Source organism: Scyliorhinus torazame, chromosome 2 (genome assembly GCF_047496885.1).
Source record: "Scyliorhinus torazame isolate Kashiwa2021f chromosome 2, sScyTor2.1, whole genome shotgun sequence".
Classification (NCBI taxonomy): domain Eukaryota; kingdom Metazoa; phylum Chordata; class Chondrichthyes; order Carcharhiniformes; family Scyliorhinidae; genus Scyliorhinus; species Scyliorhinus torazame.
Window position 1 is genome coordinate 78,449,958 of NC_092708.1, and position 23,605 is coordinate 78,473,562.

General features: G+C 44.0%; 1 protein-coding gene across 1 annotated transcript in view; it reads left to right on the forward strand.

Annotated features, from left to right (window-relative positions):
- LOC140388578 (inactive dipeptidyl peptidase 10-like) overlaps positions 1–23,275 on the forward strand; it is a 1,987,526-nt gene extending 1,964,251 nt beyond the window's left edge. Inside the window, exons 23-26 of the mRNA XM_072473003.1 lie at positions 7,641–7,699; positions 12,420–12,492; positions 17,236–17,309; positions 20,182–23,275. Coding sequence (XP_072329104.1) covers positions 7,641–7,699; positions 12,420–12,492; positions 17,236–17,309; positions 20,182–20,319 — 344 coding nt within the window. The 3' untranslated portion in view covers positions 20,320–23,275. The remainder of the gene's footprint in view (positions 1–7,640; positions 7,700–12,419; positions 12,493–17,235; positions 17,310–20,181) is intronic.
- Positions 23,276–23,605: the final 330 nt, after the last annotated feature.

The window sequence follows — 23,605 nt, forward strand, 5'->3', positions numbered from 1 at the left end:
CTCATGAATGAACAAAAAAATCTTTGGGGGTGGTATGGGTCTTCAGCTTTCTCCCCAATGCTCTATTCAGGAGGGTTTTTAAAAATTCATTCATGGCATATGCCCATATTGCCCATCCCTATTTACCATTTTGGAGGGCCTTGAAGAGTCAGCCACATTGCTGTGGATCTCGAGTCACATGTAGGCCAGACCAGTTAAGGATGGGAGATCTTTGCAAGTTTTTGCAACATGGTCATCTGCACTTTAAATTCCAGATTTGTTTTATTGAATTAATACATCACCATCAGCCATGGTGGGATTTGAACCCAGGTCCTTATTGCAATACTCTTGATTACTCGTCCAGTGACAATACCACTGCACCAACATCTCCCCACAATAAGAGTCCCTAAGATTGTATACAGTTACGGCAGATCGGTTTGGCTTTTTGATTATCCATATTTTTGAATCTTTTTGACAAAAATGAAGTCAATGCTGAAAAGAAGTGTTCAGCAAGGAAACAAGCATGAAAATTTTATGGAGGTGCAATTGTGTAAAGTTCAATGATTAGACCGTATATCGGATTTATATAGAGATAGCAAATTCCTCGATTTGTCTGTGTTTCTGAGTTCAAAATTTGATATAATTAAATCAATTTAAGTTGAAAAGTCAGACAGAATAGCAATGAAGGTCAAAGATGTTTGAGATTTTAAAATCCATACTGGCTACTAGTAGCGGCTGGAATTCTCTGGCCATTCAAATTCTCCCTTCCCGCCGGCAGCACACCCCCACCTGCGGGTTTCCCGGAAGTGTGGAGTGGCTTCAATGGGAAATCCCATTGAAAGTGGCGGGAAGATTGAATCCTGCCGCCAGCTAAACTGAGGCGACGAAAAACATGACTGGGAGACGGGAGAATCCAACCCAATATACTTTCTTATGAATGACAAATATCTGTCCTTGTATCATAGCTTCTACGTCCAGGGGAGACTGCATATTCACGGATCTCTTGAGAAATTCTGTGTCAGTCATTTATCTTATCATATTAACTGTTCAACACTTTCCTTTTTTAACAGTAATTATTGAGCTGCCAGTACAATTGATGCCATGCTTAACATTTCTCTATGGATTCAATCACAAGTTATTTATTGAAATGAAGGCCGGCTAATTTCTCAGCCAGACACTCACCACTCTAATCTTGACAGGTTAACTCAGGCTGTGCTGCTGTATACCACACCTCTTCGACTGCTTGACATAAAGAGCCTCATTTTACCCTGTGCAAGTGGTGGGTTTTAAATGAGTTAAAATCTCACCTACAGATCCAAACAAAAAACAGATGAGCAAAATTGAAAAGGAAATAATGTTTCATGAAAAGCTCTCTCCCAGACTTAGCTGGCCTGTCACCTTTCTTAAGACCATAAGACCACAAGACATAAGAGCAGAAGTAGCCCATTCAGCCCATCAAATCCACTCCGCCATTCAATGAGATCATGGTATGATAATCAACTCTACTTTCTCACCTTATTCCTATAACCATTTACTGATAAGATCTTAAGACATAGGTTTCCTAGACTTTGAATTTAAATGGCAAGTCAGTGGCATCTTTAAAATGTTAAAGCTAGGTGACAGTAAACCTTTCCATTTTTTGTCGGGATTTTTAGTATTTATAATTTTGTTCATATTGATGATGGGAAGTAAAATTGAAGTTCCATATCATACTAATAACTGCAGTTAAAATGGTTTGCACGAATGGCAGCAATTTGGGCAGCATGGTGGCGCAGTGGTTAGCACTGCTGCCTCACGATGCCTGGGACCTGGGTTCGATCCCGGCCCCGGGTCACTTTCCTTGTGGAGTTTGCACATTCTCCCCGCGTCTGCGTGGGTCTCACCCCCACGACCCAAAAGAATGTGCAGAGTACAAAGAACATAGAACATAGAAAATACAGCACAGAACAGGCCCTTCGGCCCATGATGTTGTGCCGAACATTTGTCCTAGATTAATCATAGATTATCATTGAATTTACAGTGCAGAAGGAGACCATTCGGCCCCCTGAGTCTGCACCGGCTCTTGGAAAGAGCACCCTACCCAAACTCAACACCTCCACCCAACACCAAGGGCAACTTTGGACACTAAGGGCAATTTATCATGGCCAATCCACCTACCCTGCACATCTTTGGACTGTGGGAGGAAACCGGAGCACCCGGAGGAAACCCACGCAGACACGGGGAGGACGTGCAGACTCCGCACAGACAGTGACCCAAGCCGGAATCGAACCTGGGACCCTGGAGCTGTGAAGCAATTGTGCTATCCACAATGCAACCGTGCTGCCCTTAAGAACAAATAAATCTACACTATATCATTTTACCGTAATCCACGTACCTATCCAATAGCTGCTTGAAGGTCCCTAATGTTTCCGACTCAACTACTTCCACAGGCAGTGCATTCCATGCCCCCACTACTCTCTGGGTAAAGAACCTACCTCTGATATCCCTCCTATATCTTCCACCTTTCACCTTAAATTTATGTCCCCTTGTAATGGTTTGTTCCACCCGGGGGAAAAGTCTCTGACTGTCTACTCTATCTATTCCCCTGATCATCTTATAAACCTCTATCAAGTCGCCCCTCATCCTTCTCCGTTCTAATGAGAAAAGGCCTAGCACCCTCAACCTTTCCTCGTAAGACCTACTCGCCATTCCAGGTAACATCCTGGTAAATCTTCTTTGCACCTTTTCCAAAGCTTCCACATCCTTCCTAAAATGAGGTGACCAGAACTGTACACAGTACTCCAAATGTGGCCTTACCAAAGTTTTGTACAGCTGCATCATCACCTCACGGCTCTTAAATTCAATCCCTCTGTTAATGAACGTGAGCACACCATAGGCCTTCTTCACAGCTCTATCCACTTGAGTGGCAACTTTCAAAGATGTATGAACATAGACCCCAAGATCTCTCTGCTCCTCCACATTGTCAAGAACTCTACCGTTAACCCTGTATTCCGCATTCATATTTGTCCTTCCAAAATGGACAACCTCACACTTTTCAGGGTTAAACTCCATCTGCCACTTCTCAGCCCAGCTCTGCATCCTATCTATGTCTCTTTGCAGCCGACAACAGCCCTCCTTACTATCCACAACTCCACCAATCTTCGTATCGTCTGCAAATTTACTGACCCACCCTTCAACTCCCTCATCCAAGTCATTAATGAAAATCACAAACAGCAGAGGACCCAGAACTGATCCCTGCGGTACGCCACTGGTAACTGGGATCCAGGCTGAATATTTGCCATCCACCACCACTCTCTGACTTCTATCGGTTAGCCAGTTCGTTATCCAACTGGCCAAATTTCCCACGATCCCATGCCTCCTTACTTTCTGCAGAAGCCTACCATGGGGAACCTTATCATATGCCTTACTAAAATCCATGTACACTACATCCACTGCTTTACCTTCATCCACATGCTTGGTCACCTCCTCAAAGAATTCAATAAGACTTGTAAGGCAAGACCTACCCCTCACAAATCCGTGCTGACTATCCCTAATCAAGCAGTGTCTTTCCAGATGCTCAGAAATCCTATCCTTCAGTACCCTTTCCATTACTTTGCCTACCACCGAAGTAAGACTAACTGGCCTGTAATTCCCAGGGTTATCCCTAGTCCCTTTTTTGAACAGGGGCACGACATTCGCCACTCTCCAATCCCCTGGTACCACCCCTGTTGACAGTGAGGACGAAAAGATCATTGCCAACGGCTCTGCAATTTCATCTCTTGCTTCCCATAGAATCCTTGGATATATCCCGTCAGGTCCGGGGGACTTGTCTTTCCTCAAGTTTTTTCAAAATGCCCAACACATCTTCCTTCCTAACAAGTATTTCCTCGAGCTTACCAGTCTGTTTCACACTGTCCTCTCCAACAATATCGCCCCTCTCATTTGTAAATACAGAAGAAAAGTACTCGTTCAAGACCTCTCCTATCTCTTCAGATTCAATACACAATCTCCCGCTACTGTCCTTGATCGGACCTACCCTCGCTCTAGTCATTCTCATATTTCTCACATATGTGTAAAAGGCCTTGGGGTTTTCCTTGATCCTACCCGCCAAAGATTGTTCATGCCCTCTCTTAGCTCTCCTAATCCCTTTCTTCAGTTCCCTCCTGGCTATCTTGTATCCCTCCAATGCCCTGTCTGAACCTTGTTTCCTCAGCCTTACATAAGTCTCCTTTTTCCTCTTAACAAGACATTCAACCTCTCTTGTCAACCATGGTTCCCTCACTCGACCATCTCTTCCCTGCCTGACAGGGACATACATATCAAGGACACGTAGTACCTGTTCCTTGAACAAGTTACACATTTCCCTTGTGTCCTTCCCTGACAGCCTATGTTCCCAACTTATGCACTTTAATTCTTGTCTGACAACATCGTATTTACCCTTCCCCCAATTGTAAACCTTGCCCTGTTGCACACACCTATCCCTCTCCATTACTAAAGTGAAAGTCACAGAATTGTGGTCACTATCTCCAAAATGCTCCCCCACTAACAAATCTATCACTTGCCCTGGTTCATTACCAAGTACTAAATCCAATATTGCCCCTCCTCTGGTCGGACAATCTACATACTGTGTTAGAAAAGCTTCCTGGACACACTGCACAAACACCACCCCATCCAAACTATTTGATCTAAAGAGTTTCCACTCAATATTTGGGAAGTTAAAGTCACCCATGACTACTACCCTGTGACTTCTGCACCTTTCCAAAATCTGTTTCCCAATCTGTTCCTCCACATCTCTGCTACTATTGGGGGGCCTATAGAAAACTCCTAACAAGGTGACTGCTCCTTTCCTATTTCTGACTTCAACCCATACTACCCCATTAGGGTGATACTCCTCGAACTGCCTTTCTGCAGCTGTTATACTATCTCTAATTAACAATGCCACCCCCCCCCACCTCTTTTACCACCCTCCCTAATCTTATTGAAACATCTATAACCAGGGACCTCCAACAACCATTTCTGCCCCTCTTCTATCCAGGTTTCCGTGATGGCCACCACATCGTAGTCCCAAGTACCGATCCATGCCTTAGGTTCACCCACCTTATTCCTGATGCTTCTTGCGTTGAAGTATACACACTTCAACCCATCTCCGTGCCTGCAAGTACTCTCCTTTGTCAGTGTTCCCTTCCCCACTGCCTCACTACACGCTTTGGCGTCCTGAATATCGGCTACCTTAGTTGCTGAACTACAAATCCGGTTCCCATTCCCCTGCCAAATTAGTTTAAACCCTCCCGAAGAGTACTAGAAAACCTCCCTCCCAGGATATTGGTGCCCCTCTGGTTCAGATGCAACCCGTCCTGCTTGTACAGGTCCCACCTTCCCCAGAATGCGCTCCAATTATCCAAATACCTGAAGCCCTCCCTCCTACACCATTCCTGCAGCCACGTGTTCAACTGCACTCTCTCCCTATTCCTAGCCTCGCTATCATGTGGCACCGGCAACAAACCAGAGATGACAACTCTGTCTGTCCTGGCTTTTAACTTCCAGCCTAACTCCCTAAACGTGTTTATTACCTCCACACCCCTTTTCCTACCTATGTCGTTAGTACCAATGTGCACCACGACTTCTGGCTGCTCGCCCTCCCCCTTAAGGATCCTGAAGACACGATCCGAGACATCCCTGACCCTGGCACCCGGGAGGCAACATACCTTCCGGGAGTCTCGCTCGCGACCACAGAATCTCCTATCTATTCCCCTAACCATTGAATCTCCGACAACTATTGCTTTTCTATTCTCCCCCCTTCCCTTCTGAGCCCCCGAGCCAGACTCAGTGCCAGAGACCTGGCCGCTAGGGCCTTCCCCCGGTAGGTCATCCCCCCCAACAGCATCCAAAACGGTATACTTGTTTTGAAGGGGAACGGCCACGAGGGATCCCTGCACTGTCTGCCTGTTTGTTTTTTTCCCCCTGACTGTAACCCAGCTATTCTTGTCCTGTACCTTGGGTGTGGTTACCTCCCTGTAACTCTTCTCAATCACCCCCTCTGCCTCCCGGATGATCCGACGTTCATCCATCTTTAGCTCCAGTTCCCTAATACGGTCTTTGAGGAGCTGAAGTTGGGTGCACTTCCCGCAGGTATAGTCAGCGGGGACACCGGTGGTATCCCTCACCACCCACATCCTACAGGAGGAGCATGCAACTGCCTCCATCCCCTCTTACCTTACAGAATATAGCTGCCCTGTGGACTAACTAGATCTCCGCCCTCCGACTCTGCTCCCAGTCAGCTACACTTTCTGTAAACTCCTGGCTCTCTTCTCACTCTTTGCGGAAATGTCGGAAACAAAATGAAAGGAGCACCTTACTCCCTCCTCACCTAACTCCCTCGGTCACCAAACTCTTACTATAGCACTCAAAATGCACCAAATTCAGCACTCCCTCAGTCACCAAACTCTTACTATAGCACTCAAAATGCACCAAATTCAGCACTCCCTCGGTCACCAAACTCTTACTATAGCACTCAAAATGCACCAAATTCAGCACTCCCTCAGTCACCAAACTCTTACTATAGCACTCAAAATGCACCAAATTCAGCACTCCCTCGGTCACCAAACTCTTACTATAGCACTCAAAATGCACCAAATTCAGCACTCAGTGCAAACAAAGTCTGCACTGTAGGGGATCACTTTTATACTGTGAATCTAGCCTCTGAAAACTGGCGTAATCCAATTAACTAATTAACAAGCTCCAGCTGCAAGTGCCTACAAGTAATAAGCTTGTTTAAAGCTGATTGAAAATTCACCTTCTTCTAAACCAAACAGCAACTTTTATGTTAATTAACTAAATAAAAGAAAGACTAAACTTTAGATAAAAATTAAGCCTTATACTCCCTCGGTCACCAAACTCTTACTATAGCACTCAAAATGCACCAAATTCAGCACTCAGTGCAAACAAAGTCTGCACTGTAGGGGATCACTTTTATACTGTGAATCTAGCCTCTGAAAACTGGCCTAATCAAATTAACTAATTAACAAGCTCCAGCTGCAAGTGCCTACAAGTAGAAGCTTGTTTAAAGCTGATTGAAAATTCACCTTCTTTTAAACCAAACAGCAACTTTTAAGTTAATTAGCTAAATAAAAGAAAGACTAAACTTTCGATAAAAATTAAGCCTTATACTCCCTCGGTCACCAAACTCTTACTATAGCACTCAAAATGCACCAAATTCAGCACTCAGTGCAGAGTAGGTGAATTGGCCACACTAAATTGCCCCTTAATTGGAAAAATAGAATTGGGTCTCTAAATTTAAAAAAAAGAATGGCAGCAATTGAGTCTTTCAATGCAACCTTGATGACATTTTCATTGCCCTGTTGCTATACTAGCATGAGATTGTACACCAGTTGTGCCTTGATAAACACAGGAAAAGATGAATGGCTAATACAGCTTCTTGAGAAATCTGTTCACAGATTTCAGTTTTATCTTAAATCAAGTTTAATATTCTGTCATTTTGTTAGCCACAAGTTAATTATAAAGCTGGCATTGGCACCTAAGAGGACTGATCGCCTCATGTTGTTCAGTCTCATAGGAAAAGGGTAAGGGTTCAGGTAAGTTATTGTTGGTTGTTTAGTGTTAGTTCATTCACAAGGATGAAGACACCATGCAAATGTGGATTAAATTGATTTTTCTTCTTACAGCTTCAGCATTCACAGAGCGATACCTTGGATTACCATCACGAGATGAAAACATTTATCAAGTGAGTTCTTAAAAACACACACAAGAAGGAAAAGACTGCGTACCAATTCAATCATTTAACATTTTGGCCAGAAATGCTCAGCACTATCCCACCCAAAATCAGAAGGGATCATAGATGAGAATGTCTGAAGCACAATGTCTGAAAGACCTAACACTGTCTCACTATCCTAACCAGGATGCCCCTGCCTGACCTCCACCAGATTGGTCTAGCTAATTGATCCCCACCTATGCGTGCAAATGGTCATGAGGCATAGACCCAGCAGAGCTCTTTCTTCATGCCAGTTCCCACTCTCTCCCAATGCTGCAATTTGGAAGATACTAACAGACACCATGAAGCAGTGATGAAGACCCAGGTCTCCCTATATGGAATGAAATGCCTCCTCGCATTGTATTCTGCCGCACATGCTTACATGTTACAGGCCACAGCCTCTTTGTTATATCATTGCTGCACCAGCATCATGATTTCTTCACTCACAAAAGCAGGTCTCTACTTGATGGTGAAGGCACACCAGGAGCTCACTGCAGTTATCCAATATACCTCATTCCAGGAAAATATGTCAGAGCAGGGCTGGTTACAGAGGGACAAACAAAAGCACTGTCATGCTGAAATCCCACCCCAAAAAGGAAACTTAGCATTGATTTTTCACAGCTAATTTCCAGAAGACCATAGGACACAGGAGCAGGATTAGGCCATTCAGTCCATTGAATCTGCTCCACCATTCAATCATGGCTGATATGTATCTCATCCCTAGTCTCCTGCCTTCTCCCCATAATCCCTGATCCCCTTATTCATCAAGAATCTATCTATTTCTGTCTTAAAGACACTCAGTGACTTGGCCTCCACAGCCTTTTGCGGCAAAGAGTTCCACAGATTCAGCACCGTCTGTCTAAAGAAGTTCCTCCTTATCTCTGTTTTAAAGGATCATCCCTTCAGTTTCAGGCTGTGTCCTTGGGTTCAACTCTCTCTGACTAGTAGCAACATCTTCTCCAAGTCCCCGCGATCTAGGCCTCTAAGTATTCTGTAAGTTTCAATGAGATCCCCCTTCATCCTTCTAAACTCCATCAAGAACAGACCCAGAGTCCTCAATTGCTTCTTATATGACAAGCCCTTCATTCAGGGATCATTCTTGTGAACCTCCTCTGGACTCCCTCCAAGACCATCACTTCTTTCCTCAGATACGGGGCCCAAAACAGCTCACAATATTCCAAATGGGTTCTGACTAGAGCCTTATACAGCCTTAGCAGTACATCTCTGCTCTTGTATTCTAGCCCTTTCAAAATGAATGCTAATATTGCATTTGCCTTCCTAACTGCCAACTGAACCTTTTAACCTTCAGAGAATCCTGAACTATGACTCCGAAGTCCCTTTGGGCTTCAGATTTCTAAAGCATTTCCCCATTTAGAAAGTAGTCTATGCCTCAATTCGTCCCACCAAGTGCATAACCTTGTACTTTTCCATATTGCATTCCATCTGCCAATCTCCTGACATTCCCAAGTCCTTCTGCAGCCTCCCCACTTCCACAAAAGTACCTGTCCCTTTACATATCTTTATATCATCTGCAAATTTAGCAATAATGCCCTCAGTTCCTTCTTCAAGATTTTTAATGTACATTGTGAATAATTGTGGTTCCAACACTGACCCCTGGGGAATACCATTAGTCACCAGCTGCCATCCTGAAAAAGACCCCTTTATCCCCACTCTCTGCCTTCTGCCAGTCAGCCAATCCTCTATCCATGCCAGTACCTTGCTCCTAACACCAAAGGCTTTTATCTTATTTAGCAGCCTCCTGCACGGCACCTTGTCAAAGGCCTTCTGGAAGTCCAAATAGATCACGCCCATTGGCTCTCTCTTGTCTAACTTCCTCATTACCTCCTCAAAGAATTGTATCAGATTTGTCAGGCATGAGCTCACTTGACAAAGCCATGCTGATTCATCCTATTTTATCATTCACCTCCAAGGACACCGCAATCTCATCTTTAATAATGGACTCTAAAAAAACTTACCAATGATCAAAGTCGCTAACCGGCCTTTAATTTCCCTTTTTCTGCCTCCCTCCCTTCTTAAACATTTGCCATTTTCCAGTACTCTTGGACCCTCCCTGACTTCAGTGATTCCTAAAAGATCACCACCAATGCCTCTACAATCTCATCAGCTATCTCCTTCAGAACCCTGGGGTGTAGTCCATCTGGTCTGGGTGATTTATCCACCTTCAGACCTTTCAGCTTCCCCAGCAACTTCGCTTTAGTGATGCTCACCTCTGCCCCCTGACTCTCTTGAAGTTTTGGTATGCACTGTTGCCTTCCACTGTAAAGACTGATCCAAAGTACCTATTCAGTTCCTCTGCCATTTCTTTGTTCCCCTATTATTACTTCTCTAGCCCCATTTTCCAGTGGTCCAATATCCATTCTTGCCTCTCTCTTACCTTTTATATATAAACAAAAACTCTTGCAATCTTCTTTTATATTACGAGCTAGCTTACACTCATATTCCATCTTCTCCCCCCTTATTGCTCTTTTAGTTGCCCTCTGCTTGCTCTTAAAGGCTTCCCAATCCTCTGGCTTCCCACTAACCCTTGCCACATTGTATGTTTTTTCTTTTGCTTTTATGCTGTCCCTGACTTCACTTGTGAGCTATGGATGCCTCATCCTCCCCTTAACATGTTTCCTCCTAATTGGGACAAATTTCTGTTGTGCCTCCCGAATAACCTCCAGAAATTCCTGCCATTGCTGTTCCACCATCTTCCCTGCTAAGCTCCCCTTCCAATCAACTCTGGCCAGCTCCTCCCTCATGTCTTTGTAGTTCTCTTTACTCAATTGTAATACCGTTACATCTGATTCCACCTTCTCCCTCTCAAACTGCAGGGTATATTCTGTCATATTGTGGTCACTGCCCCCGAAGGGCTCCTTCACTTTATATTCCCTAATCAAGTCTCCTCCATTACACATCACCAAATCCAGAATTGCTTGTTCTCTCATGAATTCCCAAAAGCTGCTCCAAAAAAACATCTCGTAGACATTCCACAAATTCCATTTCTTGGGATCTACTACCAACCTGATTTCTCAGTCCACCTGCATATTGAAGTCCCCCATGATTATTGTAATATTGCCTTTCTTATATGCCTTCTCTATCTCCTGATTTATTTTCTGCCCCACATCCTGACTAGTGCGAAGGGAGCCTGTACATAACTCCCATCAGGGTCTCTTTTCCTTTGCGATTCCTCAGCTCTACCCACACAGATTTTACGCCTTCCAACTCTATATTGCTTTGTGCTAGCAATTTCATTTAATTTCTTACTAACAAGGAAACTCTGCCCCCTATGTCCATCTGCCTGTCCTTTCGATAGGACACATATCATTGGATATTTAGATCCCAGCCCTGATCCCCATGTAGCCACATCTCTGTGATCCCCATAACATTGTTCTCGCCAATTTCAATGTGCACTCCAAGCTCATTTACCTTGTTCCGTATTCTGCGCGCACTTAGGTACAGCACCCTCAGTCCTGCATTGACCACCACCTTAGTCATAGTCATGGAATCATAGAGGTTTACAGCATGAAAACAGGCCCCTCGGCCCAACTAAACAGCTGGCTTGTAATGCAGAACAAGGCCAGCAGCGCGTTTCAATTCCCGTACTGGCCTCCCCGAACAGGCTTCGGAATGTGGCGACTAGGGGCTTTTCACAGTAACTTCATTGAAGCCTACTCGTGACAATAAGCGATTATTATTATTATTACTTGTCAATGCCGCCCAGTCTAGAGAGTTTTGGAAAGTTAGAGTCATAGAGGTTTACACCATGGAAACAGACCCTTCTGCCCAACTTGTCCATGCCACTCAGTTTTTACCACTAAGTTAGTCCCAATTGCCCGCATTTGGCCCATAACCCGCTATACCCAGCTTTCCCATATGTCCGTCTAAATATTTTTTAAAAGACAAAATTGTACCCACCTCTACCACTGCCTCTGGCAGCTCGTTCCAGACACTCACCACCCTCAATGTTAAAAAATTGCCCTTCTGGATCCTTTTGTATCTCACCCCTCTTACCTTAAACCTATGCCCTCTGGTTTTAGACTCCTTATCTTTGGGAAAATATGTTGACTATCTACCTTATCTATGCCCCTCATTATTTTATAAACCTCTATAAGATCACCCCTAATACTCCTACACTCCAGGGGAAAAAAGTCCCAGTCTGTCCAACCTCTCCTTATAACTCAAACCATCAAGTCCTGGTAGCATCCTAGTAAATCTTTTCTGCACTTTTTCTAGTTTAATAATATCCTTTCTATAATAGGGTGACCAGAAACTGTACACTGTACCCTTCTCATAGTTGTCCCCTTTTCTGCCGTGCCTGAAGTAAGATTTCTGCCACTTTCCATACTCTTTATTCTTTAACATGGTTTGGAAACTTTACAAACCTCTCCAGAGCCCTCCTCTGTGCCACCTTCCCACCCTCACCTCATCCACCCCCCCAACCCCCGCCCCCCGCCTTAACTAGTTTAAAGCCCTCATCATTGACCTGCACTCCTACCTTCTCCTTTAACTTTGGTTTTCTAATTTTCCATACAACTGAACCCTCTCCCCCACTATTTAGTTTAAAACCCTATCCCTCTTGCCCCATTGTTATGCTGTGCATTTAGATGTGCTAATTATGTTTTAATATAAATAGCCAAAGAAGACTGTAAGTAAAATTCATATTCATAACTCAATTTTTGATTGCTTTTAGGAATCCAGTGTGCTACAAAACATTAATGAAATTAACGATGAGAGTTTTCTGATCATACATGGGACTGCTGATGGTAAGACTTACTTAGCCCTACCTCTCACATTCAAGCACAAAGCTGTTCGCTATCTCCCCAAAATACTTTAAAATATTTTAGATAGTGCTTTCAAACTGATGGAGTTATAGTCATTTTTGTATCCAAGGTTTTGGTTAAAGTTGAGGATGTGGTCAAAACAAAATCCATGGCACGTCCCCCAGATTTCGGGAATGGATACAAACATCTCTCCTTTACTCTCTCTGTTTCTGTCTCTCTCTATCTATCTGTTATTCTGCTTGCCTCTCCTTGTTGCTCTCTCTCACCACGTTGGCTATCTGAGGGGTCTACTTGATCACTTTCTACCACGACAGGGTGGCACAGTGGCTAGCACAGCTGCCTCACAATGCCAGGGACCTGGATTCAATTCCAACTTTGGGTGACTGTCTGTGTGGACTTTGAACATTCTCTCCGTGTCTGCGTGGTTTCCTTTGGATGCTCCGGTTTCCTCCCACAGTCTGAAGATGTGCGGGTTTGGTGGATTGACCACGTTAGATTGCTATTTTGTGTCCAAAGTTTGGGTGTGGTTGCAGGGATGGAGCTGGGGATTGGACCTGCGTGGGGTGCTCGCTTGGAAGGTCTGTGCAGACGTGATGAGTTGAATGGTCTCCTTCTGCAATGTAGGGTTTTTATGATTCTATGGGCTTGGCTCTCTGGCCTCGTTGTGCTGTCGCTCGAGCAAAACGAGGCCGGTGAATAGCAGGAGAGGCCAAAAACAAGAACCGCACCAGGCACTAAACAGTTTGCAATGCAACCGGCCTGTTCTCGTAGGTGAAATCAGGATCCCGCCGTAGCGTGGTGAGAAACCAATTATCCCCACTTAAGCCCTATTTCCATATAATTAATGGGAGCAACCCCATATCCAACAGCCTCTTGTAATTCATCGGCCTCCCTAGCAAGTGGTCACGCTGACGCCAATCAGTATTCCTTTTTGAAAACATGAACCTGCTGGAAGGGCTTCTGCAGGGATCCGAGGAGGTAAGTAGCCATCTTCGCTCACAGGCAAAGAGCCCAGGTGCGCTGGGCTTGCCGCACCAGTGCTCAGCAGGGGGTGAGGGACCCTCGGCTGGTGGTGGGGGCCCACGGTTGGGGTGGGGGACCCACGGCTGGGGTGGGGGACCCACGGCTGGTGGCGGCGTCCCTCGCAGGGGTGGGCCACCATTACAAGGTGGGGGATGCGCTGGGGGGGAAACCGTGTGCAGCACCACCATGCCGTCCCATGGATCCTGTGTATCTGTTCTGGGGGCAACGCTTGTCCCTGCCCGTTTGCCCCACCTACCACCCATAACCCCCACCAACTGCTGAGGCAACTGGCCGTGGGGCTGAAGGCAATTTTTAATAGGGACTGGCAATCGTGGTTAAGTGAGCACCACACGCAACCCAAGTGGATTTCTGTGGGTGGGTGGGCGATGTAGCATGTGGGAATCATTACCTAGCCCCAATCAGGCCATGATGCCTGGAGACTGTGACAGAACACTGCAGGAGGCAACACCACACATGCAGCAGCCATCATCCCAACACCCAGTGAGAATTCCAGGGAAACCTCGACAGGGTGCCTTTTAGTACTGGTCCACACAAACATGGGCCAGTTGCAATGGCACTTGTGTGTGTTTCCCAGTCCATTGGAGATCCTCGGGTGGTTGGTGGCCCTGGAACACCCTCTGGCACCTGAGCCTTAGTACTGTCAGCCTGGCACCCTGGCAGTGTCACCCTGGCACTGTCAGGGTGCCAGAATGACCTTACCATGGTACCCAGGTGCCAGGTTGGCACTACCAGGGATCGGGCACTGGGGAACTTGCCAGGTTTCTTGGCCCTGCAGCCACCAAGAAACATCCCGTTAAATGCGCCATCAGCAGACTTTAACTTGAGTCCGCTGAATTGCGCCCAAAATGTTCCATCCCAGGCAACACCAGAAGTCTGAAGATATTGCACCATTTACAGCAACACTGACCGAAAAGTGTAGTTGATCTTTAATTGCTGCAGCCTTTTAAAAGTTGTATACTTGTCATTCCCAGCATAGTGCATCTATCAGGATTGACATTACCGCTTTAAATTTCAAATTTAAGCAAAAGAGATCCCTGTGTGAGAATTTGCAGTGAATTAGCAGCTGATTAAAATTGAATTCTTAATATGCTTACAATTTCCAAAATTCTGGAACTAGGAAATATGGGGTTCTGCTTATAAAAAAAAAATTTGCACAAAAATGAGGAGTGGAATCTTCCTGGAGGCCATGGAGGCAGCTAGAATGTAAAAGGTTAAGTAACATTTTGAATGATAATTACAAAGAATATACAGCATAGAAACAGACCAATTCTTCTGTCTTGGTATTTATATTCTACATTATCTACCTCATCTCTCTCTACGTTTTCTCTGATGTACCTGTGAAGTTGCCTTTTTAAAACATCGAAGTTGTTTATCTCAATCACGTACTATGGGAGTGAGTTCCATGTTCTAACTTCTGAGTAAATTATTTTTTCATTATTTCTCTATTGGTCGCTTTCTTACATCTGTAGCTCCTCACTTTGGATTCTCCCACAAGTGGAATAATCTGTCCACAGGGTAGGATGCTAGTTTCTCTGCTGTTTGGCCTTTCACATCTTTTGTCCTCTCTGGGGACTGCCATTAGCACTCTTTTCCCTTGGTTTCTGTGGCCATTAGCACCCGGTTACCCTGGGTTTCTGTGGCTATGACTCATCTTTCATTCTCACTCCACAGTATAAATACTTTCCACTTTCTCTGTCTGTTCGCTTTGACAAAGAGTCATTGGACTCGAAATGTTAGCTCGTTACTCTCCCTACAGATGCTGCCAGACCTGCTGAAATTTTCGAGCATTTTCTTTTTGGTAATCTGTCCACATCTACCAAATCATTCTGAAATGTAAAGTTCTTTATCATGTCTGTTTGTTTGTTATTTGTTACTTGTTTGATTGTTTGTTATTTACAGCACAGAAGGAGGCCATTCAGCCCATCGTGTCTGCACTAGCTCTCAAAAGAACACCTAGCCAGTGCCATTCCCCAGCCCTATCTCCGTAGTCTTCTAAATTCATCACTTTCAAATATATACTCAGCTCTCTTTTGAAACCTCCTATGGAATCCAGATCCACCAATCCCCCAGGCAGTGCATTCCAAACCCAACTACTCTCTGAGCAAAGAGAGTTTCTTCTACCAAAATGCATTATCTCACATTTTGCTGCATTGAAATTCATCTGCCAGGTGTCTGCCCATTTGGCCAACTTGTCAATGTCCCTCTGAAGTCGCCCAGCATCATCCTCACAATTCACTATTCTCCCTAGCTTAGCATCATCTGCAAATTTAGAGATTGTGCCCTGACCAGGACTAGTTTTGGATAGCTTCACTACTTCAGGGACGCGATTCTCCGACCCCCCCACCGGGTCGGAGAATCGCCGGGTGCTGGCGTGAATCCCGCCCCCGCCGGTTGCCGAATTCTCCGGCACCGGAGATTCGGCGGGGGCGGAAATCGCGCCGTGCCGGTTGGAGGCCCCCCCCCGCGATTCTCCGGCCCGGATGGGCCGAAGTCCCGCTGCTAGGATGCCTGTCCTGCCGGCGTGGATTAAACCACCTCTCTTACTGATGGGACAAGGCGGCGCGGGCGGGCTCCGGGGTCCTGGGGGGGGGGGGGGGTGATCTGGCCCCGGGGGGTGCCCCCACAGTGGCCTGGTCCGCAATCGGGGCCCGCCTGGCCCGCGGGCGGGCCTGTGCCGTGGGGGCACTCTTTTCCTTCCGCCTTCGTCACAGTCTCCACCATGGCGGAGGCGGAAGAGACTCCCTCCACAGCGCATGCGCGGGGATGCCGTGAGCGGCCGCTAATGCTCCCGTGCATGCACCGCCCGGCAATGTCATTTCCGTGCCAGCTGGTGGGGCACCAAAGGCCTTTTCCGCCAGCTGGCGGGGCAGAAATTAGTCCGCCGCGGGCCGAGCCCCTCAAGGTTGGGGCTCGGCCCCCCAAGATGCGGAGGATTCCGCACCTTTGGGGCGGCGCGATGCCCGACTGATTTGCGCCGTTTTTGACGCCGGTCGGCGGACATCGTGCCGATACCGGAGAATTTTGCCCATGATTTCTATGCGCCTAGAAATAAATCCCAGGGCTTTTCTAGCACTTTGAATTGATTTGCTAACCTGCAGCAATGTTAAAGCTTGTGGATAATAATTTAAAGAGAGCGAGGGAGGCCAGTGATGAAGATTGGGTATTGGTGAACGATGCTTGTGGATTTACCGACCACCCCACCACGTATTTCTCGGCGGGGCAGGCGACCTGCCAGCAGGATATCCCAGTCCCGCCGTTGTCAATGAAATTTCCCATTGACAGCACCCCTCGTCGCTGCAAAACCCGTGCGCTGGTGTTGGACCGGAGCTTCCCGCCGGCGTGAACAGCCAGTATGGAAGAAACTGAATTCAGGGTAGACCATGATGCCGATATTCCATACTTCTTGATTCGACTTAAGATGGCAGCTGGTTAATGGACAGACTTGCAATTTTTAATACATTTTGCAACAAATATACAGTAGAATTATGTCGACCTTAGATTGACCTTGGTAACATTAAATTTGAAACAATTCTGTGTAGAATTAATTTCGAGCAATTTAAAAGTATTTTTATTTGATTTGATGACATCTGCCTTGATGAACATCTAATAAAGGCCAGTTTTATATTTTCAGTTGTTTCTCTGTGAATCTGTGGAAAACCGTTTCACTGCTTTTTTTTGCAGCAACTGTACATTTTCAGCACACAGCTGAGCTGATACAACACCTGGTGAAAGCTGAAAGAAACTACACTATACAGGTATTTAATTTACAATTAATGCGTTTTTGGAATGCCAGTGTAACAAATCGAGAGGTTGAGGTAACTGAAGGAGTTAATGCTTTTGGGCATTGCTTCCAAACTCCACCCTATGGAACATCGCTGGATATCCATTTCATGCCACCGTGATACTGTCACCTCATTTTGTTTTAGTCCTGCAGTAAGATCAAAAGTATCCATGTTTTAAGATCTACTATGATCATTACAGTAGATTGTACTACATGTGACTGGTCAGCATTGAGTGCTAGGCAGTAATTAATCAAACAAGCCAATTCAGAAAATAGCAACAGCCTTGGGCCAATGAGCACTTGGAGGAAGGTAATGGAACCCTTGATGAAAATGACACCAAAAGGAAGATAGACTATTCCCTGAATTAGTCAACAGTGTCCACATCCTGAAAGCAGTTGTGTAGCTTCAGTATGTAACAAGTTGGTGAAAGACAATCTGAACGCTGGTGATATTTAAGTGATGATGGTGAAGTCTGACAAATACTAACAATGGAATTTGACAGCCTATATCTAGTGTCCAGTGACTAGAAACCAGAATACAAAGTATCTCTCATAATTTACTCTATTTCATTTTTGCTTAAAAGTGCAATCAGACCAGAGTACAAAAAGCCTGAAATATTAGACTGGTCCATTAGGGAGCATTCTTCTATGTTTTGATTGAAATAAATGTTGAAAGAATTCTGCATTGCATCTATGCCCGCTCATAAATGTTTATTTGATGGACTATTTGATGAAATTATGAGGAGAATCTTCTATTTTATTGTGGGATGTAAAATGCTGACTAAAAGGTGCGCAGTCTGCCGACTCTGACCCCACCCTTTATACACACCGAATGAAGTGCGTTGTGGCCAATTAACAGCTACTCAGCAGAAACCAACCAACCAAGAACTTGTTTCCTGATTACAAACTCTTCCCCTTGCTCCCTTCCAAGCTTGCAATTCGTATATCAGGACCAGTACCCCTGCTCTCAGAATGAGAATTTATGAATCATTCCCAAAGGCACAACATTTATTTATGCCTACAGACACTGCAAACTTCTCAGCAGAATATCCTGAGAGATTCAACCATGGTCCCAACGCCAGGCCTTGTCTGCCGCACTGTGCGGCCTCATCATAGCTGCTGTAAAACATTTTTAGATCCGACGCCTAAATATTTCAACAAGCAACGTAAAATTGTGGACTCAAATAAAAGCAAAATCCTACAGATGCTAGAAATCTGAAATAAAAACAGAAAATGCTGGATATACTCAGCAGTCCTGGCAGCATCTGTGGAGAGAGAAACAGAGTTAATGTTTTGAGTTCGTAGGACCCTTCAGAACATTAGGTTGACAACCCAACATCATTGTGGTAAACCACTGTGTTGCATTGTGTTGGGTTGTACATGCCTGGGCTTGTCCCGGCTGGCTCCGCCTGTGGCTCCTCCCCTCGGGCTCATGCCCGAGTCTCCGCCTCCACCCCAGTTCAGGACCAGAGGCCAGGAGGCTAGCTGTTTAGTGTATTAAAGCCTCAGTTACATTCATCACTCGTCGTGTGCTTATTGAAGGCATATCAATCATCAAACTGGATGTTACATTAGTGTGGGGCGGGAGAGGGAAAGCGTTAATTTGGGGTGGCATGGTGACACAGTGGTTAACACTACTGCCTCATAGAACCAAGGACCCGAGTTCAATTCCAATCTTGTTTGACTGTGTGGAGTTTGTACATTCTCGCCGTGTCTGCGTGGGTTTCCTCCAGGTGCTGCGGTTTCCTCCCACAGTCCAAAGATGTGGTTAGGTGGATTGGCTATGCTAAATTGCTCTTTTGTGTGTCCAAAATGTTGGGTGAGGTTATGGGGCACGGGCCTGGGCGAGGTGCTCCTTCAGAGGGGCAGTGCAGACTCAATGGGTTAAATGGCCTTCTTTTGCACTATCGGGATACTATGAAACAATAAATTCGCCCCTATGGGACTGGCAGAAAGAGCACCATTTCCAGTTCTCACCCTGTGAAGAACACAATGGTTTCCATTCAATAATTTTTTAAAGGCAATGCAATTTTTATATGCTCACTGATGAGAATGCCTAATCAAATACATAACTGTTGTTACCATTGATGGTCATTTATGTAATTATATATCAAAAATGTATTAAATTGACACACCATTGTCCAGATAAGTACCAATGATTATAATGCCTTTAACTATTAGTTCAGTTCAAATATATTGTTAGACTTAGATTTAGATTTATTGTTACATGTACCGAGGTACAGTGAAAAGTATTGTTCTGCGTACAGTCCAGACAGATCATTCCATACATGAATAAAAATAGGACATACGATAAATACACAATGTAAATACATAGACATCGGGTGAAGTATACGAGTGCAGTGCTACACAGTAGAGAAGATGCTTGGAGAGATCCGTTTGGTCCATAAGAGGACCATTCAGGAGTCTGGTAACAGCGGGAAAGAAGCTGTTTTTGAACCTATTAGTGAGTGTTCTCACATTCTTGTATCTTCTGCCCGATGGAAGAGGTTGGAAGAGAGAATAACGCGGGAGGGAGGGTTTTTTGATTATGCTGCACACTTTCCCAAGGCAGCGGGAGGTGTATACAGAGTCGATGGATGGGAGGCGGGTTTACGTGACCGACTGGGCTGTGTTCACGACTCTCTGTAGTTTCTTACTGTCTCGGGCCAAGCAGTTGCCATACCAGGCTGTGATGCAACCAGATAGGATGCTTTCTATGGTGCATCTGTAAAAATTGGGAAGAGTCAATGTGGACAGACCAAATTTTCTTAGTTTCCTATGGTTATGGTTAAAGCTGACTAGCCTATCACATGTCTCACAAACCTTTTATTTTCTTTATGAGACAGATTTACCCAGATGAAGGCCATTTTATTACAGCTGAAAAAAGCAAGCGTCATATGTACAGTGCAATCCTCAGCTTTTTCAGAGAGTGCCTGAAGCAAGAAATGCCTATATTACAGAAAGAACCAGAGGAGGATGAATAGAATCAGGAACCATTTGAAATAAAAAGAAGAAAGAAAACTCAAAATACCTTGATAAAGACAAGCTTAATAGTCCAGAACTCTCAGAACCCAGCATTAAATACCACTGTTGTGGAAATACAGACCTACCAGGGCAGCTGAAAGAAATCTACAGGAACAGCATATTAGAGATTATGAATCCGATGACTGGAAAAAGGACTTGAAATTGATGTGCCAGGTCCAAGATTATTTTCAAAGGAACAGTAAACTGTTTTGGGAGTACATCGACCTGTTAGTACACTTTTAAAAAAAAATCAGAATTCCAATTGTGCATATGTCACCTACAGCTTTCTGCATGTTTATTTTGTTTGGCTCCACTGCTATATATGTTAATATTGTTGAGGTAGTAACAGACAATTAAAGTGCACACATTAATTTCTTTATAATTTTGGATTATCACTTGCACAAAGATGATGGCATATATATATTATGATGTGCATCCTTTATGTCAGAAATCCGACACTGTAGTTTGCAAATTTAAAACCATCCAGCTTCTCTGACATCCCATTATATTACCTTCATTAAATAAACAGAATTTTTACAAGTCTTTTCAAAGGTAGAATGTGTTTGCAAAACATCTGTGGCATTGTCTATCACAATTTATCATGTATTACACATTAGCTTTACTCCCCCACATCATGAGGACCTTGCTTTTGCAATAAAAACATTTTAATTTTAGCTGACAGTATAATGATTCACAATTTAGCGGAGATCAGGCATTCATCAGCAGGCAATAAAAGCTCGGACATAACAAGACTTTTATTGGCAAATCGCCACAACTTCAAATAACATGTGGGCTCGAGTGAATCTCTCCCCTGCAACAAGGTTGTTATAAATCAGGGTTACATTTACCACATCCTGTTTTACAATGCAGAAAATAATAAATCATAATACATTAATGGCCTCCTTCAGTTTGATATTCCCAAAGGGAAAAAACATTCAGATACAAGACATTTCAATGACTTATGGTTAAAGGCTCTTTTAAATTCCATTATTGATGCATCTTCTGCATTCATTCTTCAGGCAACAATTAGATCCATACTCATGGAACTGCACACAACATACTGAACCAAGGATCCGTATCTTTGGAATATTTGAGCAAAAGAAAAACTACACTATTGTCATCATAACTATAAATGCCAGAGTGCCCTGGTATAAAGCTGGATGGAAATAATTCCTGAGGAAACTTTCTTATGTCATATTCCACTCCTGCAGAGTAATTCTAATTCTTCTAGTCACATATCCACATGTTAATGAGAGAACTTATCCAAAAGGAATCTATGATAACAATGAGACATCTATAATGAGTTGAGGCATTCCGTCTCCTAAACAGATGCAAGTCTGCCATCATGTGACCAAAAACTGAGACTTGAATCTTGCCGAACATTCAAAACTTTCAATGAATACGCAACAAAACTTCCCATTCTAATGATAAAGCCTGTTCTTTACATCTTTGCTAATGCCAATTTAAATTTGTAAATATGTAAAATATAAATGGTTTGTACAAAAGCTTTTAAGAAAAGGTATTTTATTTTCTGTTATTACCAAATCAAATATAGTAGATGAAAAGAGCAAATCAATTGCTAATGTTATACTATTCCCTTTCCTCCACTCCTCCCAAACAGTCATTTATTGAAATTCTAAAGATTGCATATAGGTAACAGAAGGTGGGGATTTTTAGGTGACTGAGTTATCTGGTTTAATAATTTGTAGGAACAAAGACTTCAGTAGGATACCTTTCTCATTATTATTGAGTAATACAAAAATAAAATACTATCATGACTTGATGTGTATTTGTTGATACTGTGACTTTGTTATATAACATTTTAGACACTGCTTTATTTGTAGTTATATTAAAGCATTTACAATACAATTGGTTGAATGGTAAGATGCCTGTAGGAGATGCATGAATGGTAACAATAAAGTAGCAAATACAGCTGTCTTTCTCTTGGATTGTTAAGAGAAGGTTCCTACCAGACCCTCTGACCTAACTTATTTTATAACATGATCCTTCACCAACAATATGGCACACAAAAAACAGACAGACGAGGCTAATATTTGTACTTCAGTTAACATTATATTCAAGGTTGGTGTTCCCGGATAATTCCCTTTTGTGGGCAAAATTATTCTGCTTAATAGTAAATAGAAAATGATATTTCAGAACAAAAGCTCTGCAAAAACAGAGTGGATGAATTATACAGTGAACCCGTTAATTTTCAAGTCTCTTTAACTTGGAAAGATTCAACTCATCCAATAAAACAACTTAAATAAACATCACAAGAGGTATTTTGTTTTTGAAAAAATTTAGAAATGATGGTGAATTCGATTAAAACAAATTCCCATTAAGCTGACCTTGTCAGCTCCCCACTCCATACAATATTGCTGATTGTTTCTATGGCGCTGTAGTCTGGCACTTTCACCTGCATTACACTTCATTTTAGCAGAAAGCCAATAAGCAATAACCAAGGAAACAAAGCACACAAAGCAATCTAAAAAACATTCATACACTGCTTTTTCGCTTCACCATTTTGTCAATAAATGCACAAAAAAGTTAAAATACATGAATGCAAAATCACGCAAATATGATTATTGACATCGAATGCTTAATTACAGTATCTTTTATTCCTTTTTTTAATCTACTAGCCAGAAATGAAATTCGCGATATCTGATTTCCGTCAGATGGACAATCAGACATTTTCATGTCCACTGGCTATGCACTGTGTGGTATTATAGGTATTACGGTACCTGATAGGCTAAAGCACATTGGTGGAAACTGTATGCTTTCTATTGGTTAGAATGTATGATAGCTCCGCCCTGCTAGGCGGGGTATGAGAACCCGTGCCACCCCAGCAGCCTTCATCCTGTACCTGTGCTGCTGGGGGAAACATTTAGCTTATTAAAGCCTTCAGTTGGACTACAACCTCGCTTTAGTGGTCATTGATCGTGCATCAATTTAATAAGCTAGTTTTTTAAGAAGAAAGGATGGAGCTCCGAATCAAGTCGGAGTGTCTGCAACGTAGCCTCCACGCGGCGAACTCAGCGGCAATCTTTAAGCACTGGCTGGCGTGCTTTAAAGGGTATCTCGGGATGGCCGAAAACGCACCCACGGGAGAGCAGAAACTGCACGTCCTGCACTCAAGGGTGAGCCCAGAGATTTACACCCTCATCGAGGAAGCGGAAGACTTCGCTCCGGCAATAGAGCTGCTAAAAGGACACTATATTGGCCCGGTAAACCAGGTCTACGCCTGGC